Source organism: Piliocolobus tephrosceles, chromosome 1 (assembly GCF_002776525.5).
Source record: "Piliocolobus tephrosceles isolate RC106 chromosome 1, ASM277652v3, whole genome shotgun sequence".
Lineage (NCBI taxonomy): Eukaryota > Metazoa > Chordata > Mammalia > Primates > Cercopithecidae > Piliocolobus > Piliocolobus tephrosceles.
The window spans coordinates 129,649,420-129,666,702 of NC_045434.1; the positions used below are offsets into that span (position 1 = coordinate 129,649,420).

The following is a 17,283-nucleotide window of genomic DNA, read 5'->3' on the forward strand; positions in this document are numbered from 1 at the left end:
CCTCAACCTCCCTGGCTCAAGTGATCCTCCTGCCTCAGTGTCTTAAAAAACTGAGACTACAGGTGCACATCATCACACCCAGCTAATTGTAACAATTTTGTGTAGACACGGGGTCTCCCTATGTTGCCAGGGCTGGTCTCAAACTCTGGGCTCAAGAGTGATCCTCATGCCTTAGCCTCCCAAAGTGCTGAGATTACAGGTGTGGGCCACTGCACCTGGCCACATTTCAGATTTTCTCAGTGGAAAACTGTAAGAAATTCCTTATTTTTAGAACAGATATATAGCTGCAAGTAAGCAAGAAAGAGACCTACTTGAGAAGGAAACACTGACATTCTATTAGAATTATTTTATCTTTTTACCAATTCCAGTGGAGGGTAACAAAGTGCCACTATTTACAGAAACTACACAGTGTCAGATACTAAAAGCATTGTATTTACATAAGTCTTAATAAGTCTATTTTTTAAAAATTGAAACAAGGTCTCGCTATGTTCCCAGGCTGGGCTCAAACTCCTGGTTCAAGTGATCCTCCTGCTTCAGCCTCCCAAAGTGCTGGGATTACAGGTGTGAGCTAACATGTCTGGCCAGTAAGTCAATTTTTCATTTGCTTGTTTGTTTTGAGACAAGAGTTTCGTTCTTATTGCCCAGGCTGGAGTGCAATGGCGTGATCTTGGCTCACTGCAACCTCTGCTTCCCAGGTTCAAGAGATTCTCCTGCTTCAGCCTGCCAAGTAGCTGGGATTACAGACCTGTGCCACCACGCCTGGCTAATTTTGGTATTTTTTTTTTCTTAGTAGAGACAGGGTTTCTCCATGTTGGTCAGGCTGGTCTCGAACTCCTGACCTCAGGTGATTCACTCATCTCGGCCTCCCAAAGTGCTGGAATTACAGGCGTGAGCCACTGTGCCCGGCCGAATAAGTCAATTTTTTAAGCTTTTCTTAAATGGTGTGTATAGCCACCAGGGAATCTGTACTATGAACAGTTAGTTATTTTACAGCCCAAATTTCTAGATAATAAATTGATTATATTTATCTGAAAAGTAGATTTTATTCACCTTACTCCATTGTCAAATAGGGTCAATGTTTTAGTAATAACCACAGCTTATTTATGGGTGAAAAAGTCTGAAGGCTTTTTTAAAAAAGATTATCACTGAAATAATCTAATAATAAAACAATCATTTAAGATAAACCTCTGCTTGCTAAAGCAAAATTCTGTGGAGAAGATCCTGAACCATGAGTATAAGCAAGAGTGATACTAAAAACATTTAACAACCAAAATGGCACCAGCACTGACCAATTAGAACAGCCACAGTGCTGCAGCCAAGTTCTGGAGGCCACTGCTGAGCCAGGCATTCTCCCTTTGCTTGATCATGGAACTGCAGAATTAATTGAAATAGAGAGATCCATGAGATTTTCTTTTTCAAATAAGCAAAACCATTTTAGATAACCAACAGAAAAAAAAGACACGGATTTTAAAAAGTGACTCACTATGTTACGGGACTCAAAATATGCATTTAAAAAAATGCATCTGCGTGCACATTTGTTCATGGAAATACAGTGTAAAATTATCTGACACAAGCCAAGTGGGAGATTATGGTCTGAAAATACTTTTGGAGTGCAGTAGGTAGGCAAGCTAACACAACTGAATGTTAAGATTATAAACCAGTGTAAAGATTGTAATATAAGATTATAAGCCAACAGTGAAAGGGGGGCGGTGATATGAAGTGACACACAACAGTAAGATCAATGTAACAAACAGGCCAGGCACAGTGGCTCACACCAGTAATCCCAGCACTTTGGGAGGCTGAGGTAGGCAGATCACTTAAGCTTAGGAGCCTAGGCACCATGGCGTCTCTACACAAAATTAAAAAATTAGGCCGGGTGTGGTGCCTCATGCCTGTCCCAGCACTTTGGGAGGCCAAGGCAGGCAGATCACCTGAGGTCATGAGTTCGAGACCAGCCTGACCAATATGGAGAAACCCCGTCTACTAAAAATACAAAATTAGCCAGGCGTGGCAGTGTATGCCTGTAATCCCAGTTACTTGGGAGGCTGAGGCAGGAGAATCGCTTGAACCCAGGAGGCAGAGGTTGAGGTGAGCTGAGATCGTCCCATTGCACTCCAATCTGGGCAACAAGAGCAAACTCCATCTCAAAAAAAAAAAAAAAGAAAAAAAAATTTTTACTAAGTATGGTGTCATATGCCTGTGGTCCCAGATACTCAGGAACCTGAGGTGGGACGATGGCTTAAGCCCAGGTGGCAGAGTTTGCAGTGAGCTGTGATTGCGCCACTGCACTGTAGCCTGGGTGACAGAGCCAGAACCTGCACCCCCCTGAAAAAAAAAAAAATCATTGTAACAAATGAAGCACCTTACATCATCAGCAAGAGTGTCAGACACATATTTGGAATTATGAATGAATATGGAATTTTTTGATCTATCACTAGGATATTTATATTTTATGAAAATCTGCCAAAGCATTGCCAACTAAGATGGATATGAAAATGTTAACAAAAAACAAAACAGAAAAAGAATAACAAAAAAGAAAATGCTAATAAACATGTCTTCTGGCCGGGCGCAGTGGCTCACGCCTGTGATCCTAGCATTCTGGGAGGCCAAAGCGGGTAGATCACTTGAGGTTAGGAATTCGAGACCAGCCTGGCCAACATGGTGAAACTACGTCTCTACTAAAAATACAAAAATTAGCCAGGCATGGTGGCGGACATAATCCCAGCTACTCGGGGGACTGAGGCAGGAGAATCGCGTAGAGGTTGCAGTGAGCCGAGATCACATCACCGCACTCCTGCCTGGGTGACAAGAGTGAAACTCCGTCTTAAATAAATAAATAAATAAATAAATAAATAAAATAAACATGTCTTTTTTGGCTACGCTGTAATGTTGTTAATCTTGTCTGTGGATTGTAACAAATAAAGTAGCTTGTTTCCTTAAAGATACTCATCTGTCAACACATGTGATTGTATTTTTTCTGATTTGCCTTACTTAAAATTTTGAATTGATTTTTTGTGTCTTCGTAACTGAAGCCTAATTCTTCCCTCTTTATAATCCATCATACCCAATCAATAAAGTTCTGTTCATTTAACCTCTTAAATATTTATTTAAACATTCCCGTCTACCATTCTATCATTACCTTAATTCAGGCCTCCTTTTAGGCAGCAGCCTGTTGCTTGGTCTAAGCATGTCTCTTTCATTCCCCTCTGCTCTATCTTCTACAAAACCAGTGATGTAGCAAAGACACAAACTCATGTCATTTCCTTGCTGAAAATCTTGACTCCCTATTACTCATAACATGAAGCTCCAGCTCATTTTTCTAGCAGAAAAATATCTGAAAGATTTGACTATTGCTCAATCTTTCAGCCAGATTACTTTACACTCTGTCATTTGCTTTATAACAAAAAGAGCTAACATCTATACTATTCTTACTACATGTCAGGCCCAACTCTAAGTGCTTCTTGTATGGTAATATTGATCTTCAAAACAATATTATGAAGTAGGTATTATTACTATCTTCACTTAACAGATGAAGAAGTGGAGGGAAAGCAAAGTTAACTGAAGTACCAATGGTCACAGAGTCAGTAAACAGCAGAGCCAGGATTCTAGCCCAGGGAGTCTGGCCCCAGAGTCCATGTTGTACTGCCTCTGCAGCACTAGGTTGAAATAGGTGAACAAATAGAGATATTGGTTTTTGCTTTTATGACTTTGTTCATATGGTTTCCTTTGTCTGAAATACCATCACTCCCCACCATTCCCCTATTACTCCATAATCCCTGACTCTCACCCCTCGGTTAACTCCTTATCACATTGGGCATCTCCTCTTCTAGGAGACTTCCCAGCTCTCTCCATTACAGCTGGGGTGCGTGGGCCCCTTCCACACTTGTATGTGCACTCTTCAGGGCTGAGGCACACATCACTTTTGATACCTGGCTCTTCCACGAGATTGTTTCCTGGGTTGTCTATGAGAATATCTAACCCCTGTAGGAGATTAATAAAGATATGTTGAATAAGTGAAACAACAAACAAATAAAAACACTAAGTAATGATAGTGCTAGAAGTACCAGTTGTGCAGTAGGACTTTTGTCCCAGTTCAAACCTCGAGACAATGACATTTATCGGTCCCAAATTCCTACTGGGGAATTTGTATTCAATTTCTGTTGAACTGCACGTGGTTTCAGTACCTTAAGGGTCGGTGTCTTCATTTAGGATTTAATTAGAGATTTCAAGGTAGAAATTTGACTTAATGTATATAATCCTGCAACATTTTACATTTAGAATTGGATTAGGGATTATGCAAACATGATGCCTCCATGTCATATTAGAAATAATTTAAATTGCCTTAAAAATAAATCCAGCTACTGCTTTTAACGAGTTGAAAGCCCAACAATATCCTAAACAATTCTAAGAAATAGGGCAACTGCATGTTTTTAATAAATTACTAAGGAATAATTTTTAACTGTCATCTTCCTGAAGTTCATAAATTAAACACATTTGATTTACACGTTAGCCCTAAACTGAAAAAGAAGTCACCCCAGTATCAGATTGATGGACATATCATTTACATGAATAAAGCGAAAACAATCTCCTTGACACAGGAATGAAACACATTACAAAAGCAGTAACCCTGAAAACATTATAAATAAGCAAAACTATTTTCATCCACATTGCCTTTTTTCTGGTAGCTTTAGGTGATAGCAGAGGACACTCAGGAAAAATAATCAATCTCTTTCCCAGTGATAGCTCTTTACCTAAGGAGGGCTCCTGGTTTTACAAGGCTAGCCACTTTCAGATGTAGACTCTCATCCTCCTCTTTACCACAGAGAAATGCCATAGTTGTCAGCTTCTGTGCTCAGCTGTATGATGAAGGCCCCTCACTTGCCTCAGCACTTGAATGATGACGCATGCATTCCATACAGCTGGAGACGAAGACGACTCAAAGAAATTGCCTGCCTCAGCTCAAAATATTTTTAAAGGAGATGCAAATTGAAGTGGAGAGAGAGCGGGAGAAAGATCATCCTTTGACAAACAACCTTATTTGGGGTTAATTTAGTCAAAGGTCCTGTAGATGTGTATCTTGCTTAATATTTCCTTTAGACTTTAAGAAGACCCAGGATTTTATTGTTGCTGTGTAACAGCTGATTGTATACATTAAATATCACCATTTCTCAACAGCTATTCTCAGGCAACGATGATAAATGCAGATAATATGTTACATTTGTATGGTGCTTTTCTGTTTAAAAAGCACTTTCACACACATTATCAATTCATGGTTTTTTGTTTGTTTTCACTGTATCAAATATTTATTACCTACTTAACCTACAATCAAGCATACACTTTCATGTGTATTTAGAAAACACTTAATTGCTAGAGGAATAACATTTAAATTTGTAATATAAATTGAAATTGGTTTGAAATGCCACGCATGAAGTTTTTTGGCCTTTAAAATGAAAAAAATAAATAAGAGTTTTGTCTTAAAACGTAAACCCGAGAGTTTTGTCCTAAATTCTAAGACCTTTTTTTTCCCTATTGTTTGTTTCCACTAGCACCTCAATGGAATTGACTAGACCTCATAATGGGTAACAGTGGCAATTTGATTGATTGAAAGGAAAGACAGAGTGAGCATCAACAGGGGTCTTGGTTTAGCGTATGACTCCAGAGATACCTGATTACCAACAATCTCCATGTAATATTTTCAGATGCTCCCTAAACAACCAGGTAGCTTTCAGATTAATGATCAGCAAAGTTCAATGAATTCAATATGATCTATTTTGAGTAGCTGAGCTATCTGCGTTTGTAGTTGTTGCTGTTTTCAATTCTAGCAATGTTCTTACTGGAGTAACATATGACAGATTTAGTGAATAGAAGGGACACATGCCTATCTATGATCTTCACATATTTCTTAATCTATGGCTTTTCAGAGTGAAAATATCTCTAGGAGCTTCCCAAAAACTAAACCATTCCTCACAATGACCAGATCCCTTTTGGATACATCCAAGAATTGACTTTGTGGGAGCAAATGGGAATGATGTCCAGGGACCAGTGCTGGACCCCTCCTAGGCTGTTTCATCCCCTGAAGATTCTAGAACAAGAATTACCAGCCATTTCTATTTTGCAAAAGGGCTCTCATGAGGAGTAAATAACGAGACATGACTGTGTAAAACATGCACAAAGTCTCTTAGAATATGACAGAGAGCATCTACCGCCCTGTATGAAAGTGGTTGTAGGTTCATTTTTATCTTTGTGTATATTGTTCCGCATGTAAAGAGGTGAAGCTCCAGAGGAATAAGGATGGACAAGTACTGGGGTTGGTGTGAGGTAGAGAAAGAAAATAGCTTTCAAATGTTTTCTTTCTAAAAAGTTAAGTATCATCTCCCCGATGCATGAATTTTATTTAGGATGATGATTTAAAATGTTAAATTAAGGTATTTTTATATTGTTGGCTGATTTTTTAACAACTTCTTGAATGTTTGTATAAGGTATGACATTTGAAAGGCAAAAATCCATGCATGTTATCGGATCAGATTACTATAATTCCTATAGAATGAGAACAAGCTGCAGAGGTCAGCCCTGACTTTCAAAAACAAGGGACACCTGACTTTCTGGCACTGCCAACTTCAGAAGGGTAGCTATGGGGCTTAAATGAGATGGTATATATACGACACTTATAAAAGTACCCGGCTCGGGAAGGGAACAACATACACTGGAGCCTTTGGGGGGTGGGGAGAGAGAAAGCATCAGGATAAATAGCTAACACATGCTCTACTTAATACCTAGGTGACGGGTTGATAGATGCAGCAAACCACCATGACACACGTTTACCACGTAACAAACCTGCATGTCCTGCACATGTATTCCAGAACTTAAACAAGAGAGTACCTGGCTCATAGTGAATGCTCAGAAAATGTTAACTATCATCACCAGAGTTAGGAAACTATTATCTGACACATGGATCTCCACACTGAATGAATGGGAATGAAGGAAGAAAATGAACATTTACTGAATATTCACTGGGGCCAGATTTTTCACGTTTTGACTCTCTTCATCCTAACCCAACTCTGCAACATTATTGTAGATGATTGTTTAGGGTTCTGCAGCAAATTAGTGGCTGAGCCAGAATGTACTGCCCATGCTATGTTAAGCAGATTTGATCAATGTTTCAGAGTAACATTTTATTGTGAACTAATTATGCCATGCACTCCATGAGGTGAGACCACGTGCATATGCTCGAATTGCACTGGGCAGCTAATCTACCACCTCATTGAGCTGTCTCCAGATGAATGAAAGAACAGATCAAAGCATAACAGGAAAATGACTTATGTTTATTTATGCACATCAATCCAGAAAGGGAAAAAGATCTTCATGCAGGGAAAATATTCTAAGGAAGACTTCTCACTCTGGAAAAATTATTAGGTATAGGTGTCTTTGCTATCCTCCACTCTTTTCTTCAATGCCTAATACCTCCTAGTACACTAACATCCTCAATACATTTATTCATAAAGTCCCTTTCACTCACAAAGTATTAACTAAAGTGGGTCGGGTGCAGTGGCTCACACTTATAATCCCAACATTTTGAGAGGCTGAAGTGGGCAGATCACTTGAGGTCAGGAGTTTGAGACCAGCCTGGCCTGTTTAACATGGTAAAATCTTGTCTCTACTGAAACTTCAAAAATTAGCTGGGTGTGGTGCACATTTGTAATCCCAGCTACTTGGAGGCTGAGGCAGGAGAATCACTTGAACTCAGGAGGTGGAGGTTGCAATGAGCTGAGATTGCACCACTGCACTCTAGCCTAGGTGACAGAGCAAGACTGTCTAAAAAAAAAAAAGAAGTTTCTTAAGGTAGTAATCCTTTCAGCACTAGATGCATTTTAAATCAGGATTTTGAGTGACATAAAATCTTTAAGACTCTAAAGGAGGTAAGAAATCTGTAATGGTGGAATTCTAGGTGTTATAAGATAGTAAGGGAGGATTTGCAGACAGGATATTGTCCTAGACCTTTCAAAATACATCAGATATCTACCTTTGAGTCAACTAAGGGAACTGGGCTTTTAAAACATCAATTTCTTGACCTATTTACTTTATGAACTATTTCTCATAGCCCTGTGATATCAAAAACTGGTTTTCTTTTACTGCCATATGTACCACCTTTTTTTTTGAGATGGAGTCTCGCTCTGTCGCCCAGGCTGGAGTGCAGTAGTGTGATCTCAGCTCACTGCAAGCTCCGCCTCCTGTGTTCACACCATCCTCCTGCCTCAGCCTTCTGAGTAGCTGGGACTACAAGCGCCCACCACCAGGTCTGGCTATTTTTTTTTTTTTTTTTTTTTTTTTGTATTTTTAGTAGAGATGGGGTTTCACCATGTTAGCCAGGATGGTTTCGATCTCCTGACTTCGTGATCTACCTGCCTCGGCCTCCTGATATGTACTACCTCTTTTAAAGATGTTCATTAAAAAAAAAAAAAAAAAAAAAAAAAATTTAAACATACGTTGCTTTCATCTGTACTTATTTGGCCCAGTGGGGTCAATAGAGAACAGAACATTTCTCCTTAGGTAACTGCTATGGTCAGAATATGTTCTCCCAAAATTCATATGATGAAGTTTATTTGCCTCCAGAGGACACATCAACAAGGCACTATCTTGGACACACACAGACGTGGATGTCACTAGACTCTGAATCTGCTGGTGCCTTGATCTTGGACTTCCCAGTCTCCAGAATGGTGGGAAATAAATTTCTGTTCTTTATAAATTACCCAGTCTCAGGTATTTTGTTATAGCAACAAAAATGAATGAAGATAGTAACTAATAATTACATATTTGGGGCTCTAGATTTTCTTCCTAATGTGAAATATTTAGGTAAATTATCCTGCATTCCTATAAGCTTATTGCTCTGTGCACAGGAAATAGTTCATTTTCAGTTTCCATGAGTGCTCTACTCTCTGCCTTCTCCTCACCCCAGCCTCACCAAAATCTTCCTGATAACAATCACTCCACATCTTTGGTTTGTTTAAAATCTCCTTTCCCTACCCAGTGTTGTATTTTGTCTATAGTAGATACTCTACACAAACTGTTTTGTTACTGTTTCAGAAATTTGAAACATTAAAAGATATGTATTTTAATCCTCAAAAAATATATAAATTTAAAATGGTAGCAGGTAGGTCTTTTAAGGAGGAAAACCATTGCTGTGATTCAGGAACATTTAGGAATATTAACTCTGGGCACATGATCAAAAAGTAGGGTCTGTTAAAAGTCATTACAAGAGGCTTGGTGTGGTGGTTTACACCTGTGATCCCAGCACTTTGGGAGGCCACGGTGGGAGGATTGCTTGATCTCAGGCTTTCAAGACCAGCCTGGGCAACATAGCAAGATCCCATCTCCAAAAAAAGTAAAAAAGCTAGGTGTGGTGGTAGATGCCTGTAGTCCCAGCTACTTGGTAGGCTGAGATGGGAAGATTGCTTAAGCTCAGGAGGTCAAAAGCTGCAGTGAGCTGTGATCATGCCACTGTGCCCCAGCCTGGGTGACAGAGTAAGACCCTGTCTCAAAAATTACCATCGTAACAGTATTAAGAGGTGGGGCCTTTAAGAGGTGGTTAGGTCACGAGGGCTCTGCCCTCATGGATGGAAATAATGCCACTATGAAAGGGTAATTTCAGTCCCCTTTTGCCTCTTTGCCCTTCTTCCTCTGCCATGTGATGTTGCAGCAAGAAGGCCCTTGTTAGATGTTGGCACCTTGATCCTGAACTTCCCAATCTCTAGAACTCTGAGAAAATACATTTATGTTCATCATAAGTTACCCAGACTGTGATATTCTGTTACAGCAGCACAAAATGAACTGAGAAAATAAGCCAAGTTTTAATATAACAATAAATGTTAGTTGGTAAGTTTACCAGAATTCTGGAAATCCATGAAGCAGCAGCATAAGTGGTTTGCCTCTTTCTCCAGCAGCAACATAGTGAAATCTTAACCCTGAATCCTGAAAGTAGAGGGCATGGAATTTTAGTGATGTTTGTGTTGATTGACAAAGAAATATATTTAGCATTTCCACTTCATTAAAAAATAATAACTTGCCTTATTTTTAAAAATTAGTGTATTTGCAATATCTTTATGACACTCAGTTGCCTTATTTTAACATCAAGAAATAAATTTACTTTCATTAATTTTCAAAAAGAAAAGCAAACCCCATGCCCTATTAATAGGGTAAATTGACAGATTCACTTTGTCGACACTCCCTTGTCAGTATCTTCTCTTCTTGTTCTAGTACAAAGTCAATTTATATATTATGAGCTTCTGAAGCAATGTCACAATTTGTAACTTTCATCTTACCATTTGTAACTTGCATGTTACTGATGTGTCACATTTCATCTCCATCAAATGCTGCAGGACATGTAAATAATTCTAATCTGAATTTATGTTTCTGCCATGTTTACATCCTAGTCATCTACTTTTCTCAGCTTGCCCGTCAAGAGCTGTGCAATCAGTTATATAATTCACACCTCCTTCTCTTATTTTTAGGTCTCTCCTTCCCACATTATTATTTTGAGTGTTGCATGTTCTGTTCCCCTTGCTGCCTGCTCATGTCATGTCAGTGTGCATTTCTAATAACAGAATGCCCTGAGTGCTCAAGACTTCACTCTGCATGCGGGAGACAAGAAAACCCAAGGAAAATTTAAAAAACAGGGGAATGAGACAGGAATTCAAGCAAATACTAAGCAAGCTGAATGGAGGAAAGTAGAGGGAACAGCAGGAAAATAAAAAACTCTGAAAGCAAGCAAGCTAGGAAACAAAAAGAACCAAAAGCTGAACACAGACATTGGGTTTTTATATCAGGCAACTCAAGCAACTGAGTTTTCAGATGTGAAAGAATCATTTTGCAGATTCAGAAGATGAGGCCCAAAGATGGTAACATGGGTCATAAAATGGTTGAGAGCAGGGCTGTGACCAGAATCTCCATCTTGTCCTAACTCCCAGGACAATGTTCTTTCCACTCCTTTGTACTCTGTCTCTGGGGAAGCTCTTTAGGTGGCCAGAGCCAGGGGAAAGGTGTTTTATGGAATTCCAAATGGTTCTTATACCACTTTTAGTTAGATAGGAGATAACAAAATCTTGGACAGAGATAACAAAATCTGACTTTACCCTCAGTTGCACGATGGCTTCCTAGAGGTTCAATAACTTCTTTTATTGGTGGTGAGTCTTGGAGGATTAAATGTTATGGGCACTGGATTGGATTTAATTAACATATACTTTATTGCACTGACTATGCATCAGGCATTGTTTTAAGTTTTTCGTGTTTGTTTTTATAAATATTAACCTATTTAATTCTCATGTCGACCCCAGGCAAGAAAGAAGTTCTCTTGCCCTTCTGAACTTCAGCTGCGGGGCAATTTAACTCCTAACAGGAAATAAGGACTTGGCGACATAAATATCCCCTCTTATGAGGCTGGGTTTGAAAGGCCTGTGAGTCAGACTGCAGGGTGTATCACGGGAACTATTTCCCTTCACCACCTGGAGCATCAGGAAACAGAATATCTGTGGGCTGTGAGGAAGCTTGAACAATTACAGTCTGCAGGAAAGGCTGGATTTACTTTTTATTCCATTCCTTTCTTTGGTCCCTGACTTCATAAGTCTGCATTCCTCCCCACAAGCACACACAATTTACTTATTGTTTCATGCAACCTAAGTCGTCTGTGATCATAATAAACTCATGACTCCCAAAGACTGACTGTTTACTCTTATTATCTCTAAAATTGGGCAAGAACAGGCTCCTGAGACATTAGAATGCCACGAGGAACAATTCTCTACAGCCGATCTGAGCTCTAAAGGGCAAAAGGGTGACAGGAGACAGCTTTCCCTTGCAGTAGGAAAAAGAGCAGGTTTATTCTGGGTTGTTGTGGCGCGGGGCGGTGGGGGGGAGGGGGCGTAATATAATAGGACCCTGATTAAAGAAGTTCCACATTCAGAAACCAATCAAGGTGTCTGCAAAGACCGAGTGCTGTTTATCAGCATCTCTCTCTCTCTTTCTCTCTCTCTCTCTCTCTCACACACACACACACACACACACACACACACACACACACACACACACCACACGCAGGGACCCGACCCCTCCTCCTCTCCTGCCCGGACACTAGGGGACGCTGAGCTAGCGTCTCGGAAGGAGCAGCCCGGCGCCCCCCGCCCTCGCGGCGGTCACGCTCCCTCCCGCTCCAGCCAGGCCCGCGCCGCCCTTCACCTTGATCCGCACGTAGCAGTGGGTGCCCAAGGAGGGGTCGCCCAGGCACGCGGGAGGGTGCTCCCGGGGGGACCGCCGGAAGGTCTGCGCCGGCCCCTTGCCGAGGCTCCACAAAAGTTTGAGCAGGTGGATGGAGGCGCAGAGCCCGCAGTAGCAGTAGACCAGGGACCAGAAGAGCAGGGACCGGAGCGTGAGCATCAGGCGGGGCAGGCAATCCCGCAGCCTCGCCATCGGGAGGCAGCGGCGGGGCCCGCTGCTCTTCCTCGGGAGCCGGTGAGCGAGTGCCGCGGTGCGCCAGGCCAGCCCGCCGTCGCCGCTTGGCGCGCGCCTCCCCCGGCCCGGGGCGGCTGGCGTTCCGTGTCACCGCGGCGGCTCCGCACACGCGCCGCGCCCAGCCCGGAGCGCGCAGGGGAAAGCCGGGCCTGCGGAGTGCGGCGGGCCAGGCCGGGGTGCAGAGCTCGGCCGTCTTCCGCGGAGAGCGAGATCCGGTTTCAAAATTGCAAGACTGTGGGGGAGGATGAAGGCGATACTTCCCAAACCATCCCGGGCACCAAGGAAGGAAGCGCCACTCATTCTTCTTTGTTGTTCTCAATGTATCAAGCAAAACTAGTTCTAAGCCCACATATTCTTGTGTCATAGTTCAGGGACACAGGTCAGCGACAAACTTCCATGCTATTATACCCAAATAGATTCTTTATAGTGCAAAATCACTCTGCACTGTGAAAGATAGCGCCTTCCTTTTCTCCTCAAAATCTTTCATGGAATCATAATTTCCATAGAAATCCGCCTATTCCTTGCCTGGTTCAGCCACAGCAAACTTACGGAGAGCTGCAACCCCGGGGATATAATGAATGCTCCAAAACGTGACGCGGCAGAAGCCTGGCCAGAAGGCTACACACCTGAGAGTTCGTGGAAGGGCTGGAAGCCGTGAGAGTGACAGTCCTCGGTAGGTATCTCAGCCTCAGCACCGACGTGACCACTCTTGTCCTGACCTCCTCTATCGTCCAGCTCACTGTTAGAATTTCATTAAGCCTTTTCCTGATCACTGGGTCAGGTGTTAAGTGTTCATTTTCTGTGAGAAGCTGTCAAACTGGTTTACAAAGTGGCTGTACAATTTTGAATTTACTTCAGCATGTGTGGGTTATACACAATTGACCTTTGAACAATGCGGGGGGTTAGGGTTGCTGACCCATTTCACATCTGAAAATCCATGTATAACTTTTGAGTCCCCCCAAACTTAAGTACTAATAGCCTACTACTGACCAAAACAATTAACACATATGTATTATATACCGTATCTTTATAATAAAGAAAAATGTTAAAATCATAAGATAAAATACATTTACTATTCATTAAGTGGAAATGGATTATCTTAAGAGTGTTCATCCTTGTCATCATCAGGGTAGGTAGGCTGAGGAGGAGAAAGAGGAGGCGAGCTTGATCTTCCTGTCTTGGGGTGATGAAGAGGGAAGAGGTGGAAGAAAACCCATGTGTAAGTGAACCTACACGGTTCAAACCCATGTTGTTTGAAGATTAACTGTATTTTGCTCTTTTTCTAGGGTCTTGAGTTAGGAACTTATTGAGACCTTTGCTATTTCTCATGCAATCTTTTAGCACCTATAAATTTCTCTCAGTACTCTGTTTTTGTTTTGTTTTTTTTTGTTTTGTTTGAGACAGAGTCTCACTGTTGGCCAGACTGGAGTGCAGTGGCGCGATCTCCATCTCGGCTCACTGCAAGCTCCGCCTCCCTGGTTCAGGCCATTCTCCTGCCTCAGCCTCCCAAGTAGCTGGGACTACAGGCGTCCGCCACCACGCTATGCTAAGTTTTTTGTATTTTTGGTAGAGAGGGGGTTTCACCCTGTTAGCCAGGTTAGCTCGTGATCTGCCCTCCTCAGCCTCCCAAAGTGCTGGGATTACAGGTGTAAGCCACCGCGCCTGGCCTCTCTCAGTACCCTTTAACCACATTACATATATGTTGATATGTTGTATTTTGTCATTCGTTACGTATTTTTAGAAATGTCCTGTTTTAGGTTGGGTGCTGTGGCTTACGCCTATAATCCCAGCACTTTGGGAGGCTGAGGCAGGAGGATCGCTTGAACTCAGCAATTCAAGACCAGCGTGGGCAACATGGCAAAACCCTGTCTCTACAAAAAAATAGAGAAATTAGTCAGGTGTGGTGGTGCACGCCTGTAGTCCCAGCTACTTGGGAGGCTCAGGTGGGAGGATCACCTTAGCCCTGGAAGGTTGAGGCTGCAGTGAGCCAAAACCATGCCACTGCACTCTAGCCTGGGTTACAGAGTGAGATTATGTTTCAAAAAACAAAAAACAAGGCCGGGGTGGTGGCTCACACTTGTAATCCCAGCACTTTGGGAGGCTGAGGTGGGCAGATCACCTGAGGTCAGGAGTTTGGGACCAGCTTGGCCAACATGGTGAAACCCCATTTCTACTAAAAATACAAAAAAAAAATTAGCCAGGCATGGTAGTGCATGCCTGTAGTCCAAGCTACTTGGGAGGCTGAGGCAAGAGAATTGCTTGAACCCAGGAGGCAGAGATTGCAGTGAGCTGAGATCGCACCACTGCAGTTCAGCCTGGGTGACAAAGGGAGACTCTACCTCAAAAAATAAACAAAGATTCCTGTCTTCCTCCTTGCCCCATTATGTGTTTTTAATGTGTTTAGCAATTTTTCTATTATTATTTTCAGTCCTCCAAAGTCTTAACTCATAACACATTAAATTTTTAAGAGATAGAGGTCTTGCTATGTTGATCAGGCTGGTCTTGAACTCCTGGCCTCAAGCAATCCTCCCACTTTAGCCTCCCAAAGTGCTGAGACTACAAGCATGAGGTACTGTGCCTGGCAGTCTATTATTGACTTGTATCTGATTCTATTATGGCCCAAGAACATACTCCACATGACCTCTATTCTTTTAAGTTTGTTTTATGATCTGGGATACGGTCTATCTTGGTGAATGTTACATGGTTGTTTAAAAAAAAAAAAAAAAAGTGTGGATGGAGTGTTCTACATTTGTCCGCTAGATCATGTTGGCTGCTTGTGTCTTACTTTTTTTTTTTTTCTTTTTTTTTTTCTTTTTCAAGAGACAGGGTCTCACTTTGTTACCCAGGATGGAGTGCAGTGGCTATTCACAGGTGCAGTCATTAAGCACACCGCAGCCTCAGACTCCTGGGCTTAAATGACCATCCTTCCTCAGCCTCCCACATAGCTGGGATTACAGGTGCATTCCACCACACCCAGCTTATATCAACTTTTAAATAAGAGAATTCCTGTTAAATTCATTCACATCAAATAAGTTCCTCAATTTATAAATCACAATACCAAAATCTTATGATGATTAAAAAACAATATAGAAACTTCTTGAATGAAAATAGTTTCAATAATTATATTAGAAATTGAATCTACCAGTATATAAAATGAATAATACAACTATGGAGGTTTTATTTCAGGAAAGAATGGTCCAACATCAAGAAATCTATAAACATACTATATCGACATTTGTAGAAGAAAAACCACATATCAACAAATGCCAATAAAGGCATGTGGCAAAATTCAGCAACTATTCCTTAAAAGCTAAATTAATCCAAGTAGCAAGAAACTGCTTAAACATTACCATTACCAGAAAACAGTAACCTATAGTGAAATCCTCTATTTTAGAGTCGGGAATAAGAAAGAATGATTGCTATTAGCTCTATTATTTAACATTATTTTTGGAAATTCAAGCTAAGGAAATAACCCAAAAAGAACCAAATAATTTTTTAAATTACATAAAAATTGGAAAAGAGGCAAAAATATATCTATTTGCAGATTATTTTTCTTTAAACCTTAAAAAATTAATAGAATAAAATTTGGTAAGGTGTCTAGATACAAGGTAAGTCTACAAAAGTCAATAGTTTTTCCGTATCCTAGCATTAACCAATTAGAAATTGAAACTGCATTCACGAGATTGCAGGAGAGCTCAACATTGTATCATTCCCCCATATTATTGCATATAATTAATTTTTGATAATATTCCACTGTGAGATTATGAGTTTATTCATTCTTGTATTAACAGCACCTGGGTTGGTCCTGTCTTTCTTTCCCTCTCCCTCTTTCCCTATTATGATCCTTGCAAATGTTTTGTATATTCTTGTACATGTCTCCTTAGTCTGTTTTGTAATAGCTTCTCTAGGTTATATACTTTGAGCGAATTGCAGTTATGACTACAGAATTATTTGTATTAGTCTATTCTCTCATTGCTATAAAGAAAACCTGAGACTGTGTAACTTATAAAGAAAAGAGATTTAATTGGCTCATGGTCCTGCAGGTTGTATAGAAAGCATAGTAGCTCCTGCTTTTGGGGAGTCCCCAGAGAGCTTCTCATCATGGCAGAAGGCAAAGCGAGATGGGGGGGTAAGGTGGCAGAAGCAGGAGCAAGAGACAGAAGAGGGAGGTGCCACACATTTTTAAACAACAAAGATCTCGTGAGAACTCTCACTATACAGTACTAAGAGGGGATGATGCTTCATGAATAGCTATTCATGAAGACTCCAACACCATGATCAAATCACCTTCTACCAAGTTCTACCTCCAGCACTGGGAATTACATTTCAACATGAGATTTAGGTGGGGACACGTATCCAAACCATAGCACTATTCAATTTTACAAAATAATGTTAATTGTTTTCAAAAAAAAATTTTTTTTTAACCTTTCTCTGTCTTCTAGGCTAGAGTGCAATGGCATGATCATGGCTCAACTGCCATCTTGAACTCCTGGCCTCAAGTGATCCTCCTGCCTTGGCCTCCCAAAGTATTGGGATTACAGGCGTGAGCCACTGCACTCAGCCAATGTTGTTATATTTATACTCCTGACCACCAGTATGAGTTCTGAAGTAAAATGACTGTGTGTGGCAGAAATTACCAATACCCACAAGTTGCTCCAAATGTCTCAGGCTTAGTCGGTGATTGGGTTCTGGCCAGAGGGATATGAGTGCAAGAGGTTTAAGTTTCTCCCAAGTTTGGGCATTAAAAACACTCTAGGCTGGCGTGGTAGCTCATGCCTGTAATCCCAG

The 17,283-nt window shown here is 41.2% G+C and overlaps 1 protein-coding gene across 1 annotated transcript in view; it reads right to left on the reverse strand.

Annotated features, from left to right (window-relative positions):
* EPHX4 (epoxide hydrolase 4) overlaps positions 1 to 12,542 on the reverse strand; it is a 49,573-nt gene extending 37,031 nt beyond the window's left edge. The window contains exons 1-2 of the mRNA XM_023231073.2: positions 12,223 to 12,542; positions 9,881 to 9,966 (exon numbers count right to left, since the gene is read on the reverse strand). Coding sequence (XP_023086841.1) covers positions 9,881 to 9,966; positions 12,223 to 12,453 — 317 coding nt within the window. The 5' untranslated portion in view covers positions 12,454 to 12,542. The remainder of the gene's footprint in view (positions 1 to 9,880; positions 9,967 to 12,222) is intronic.
* Between the last annotated feature and the right edge of the window lie 4,741 nt (positions 12,543 to 17,283).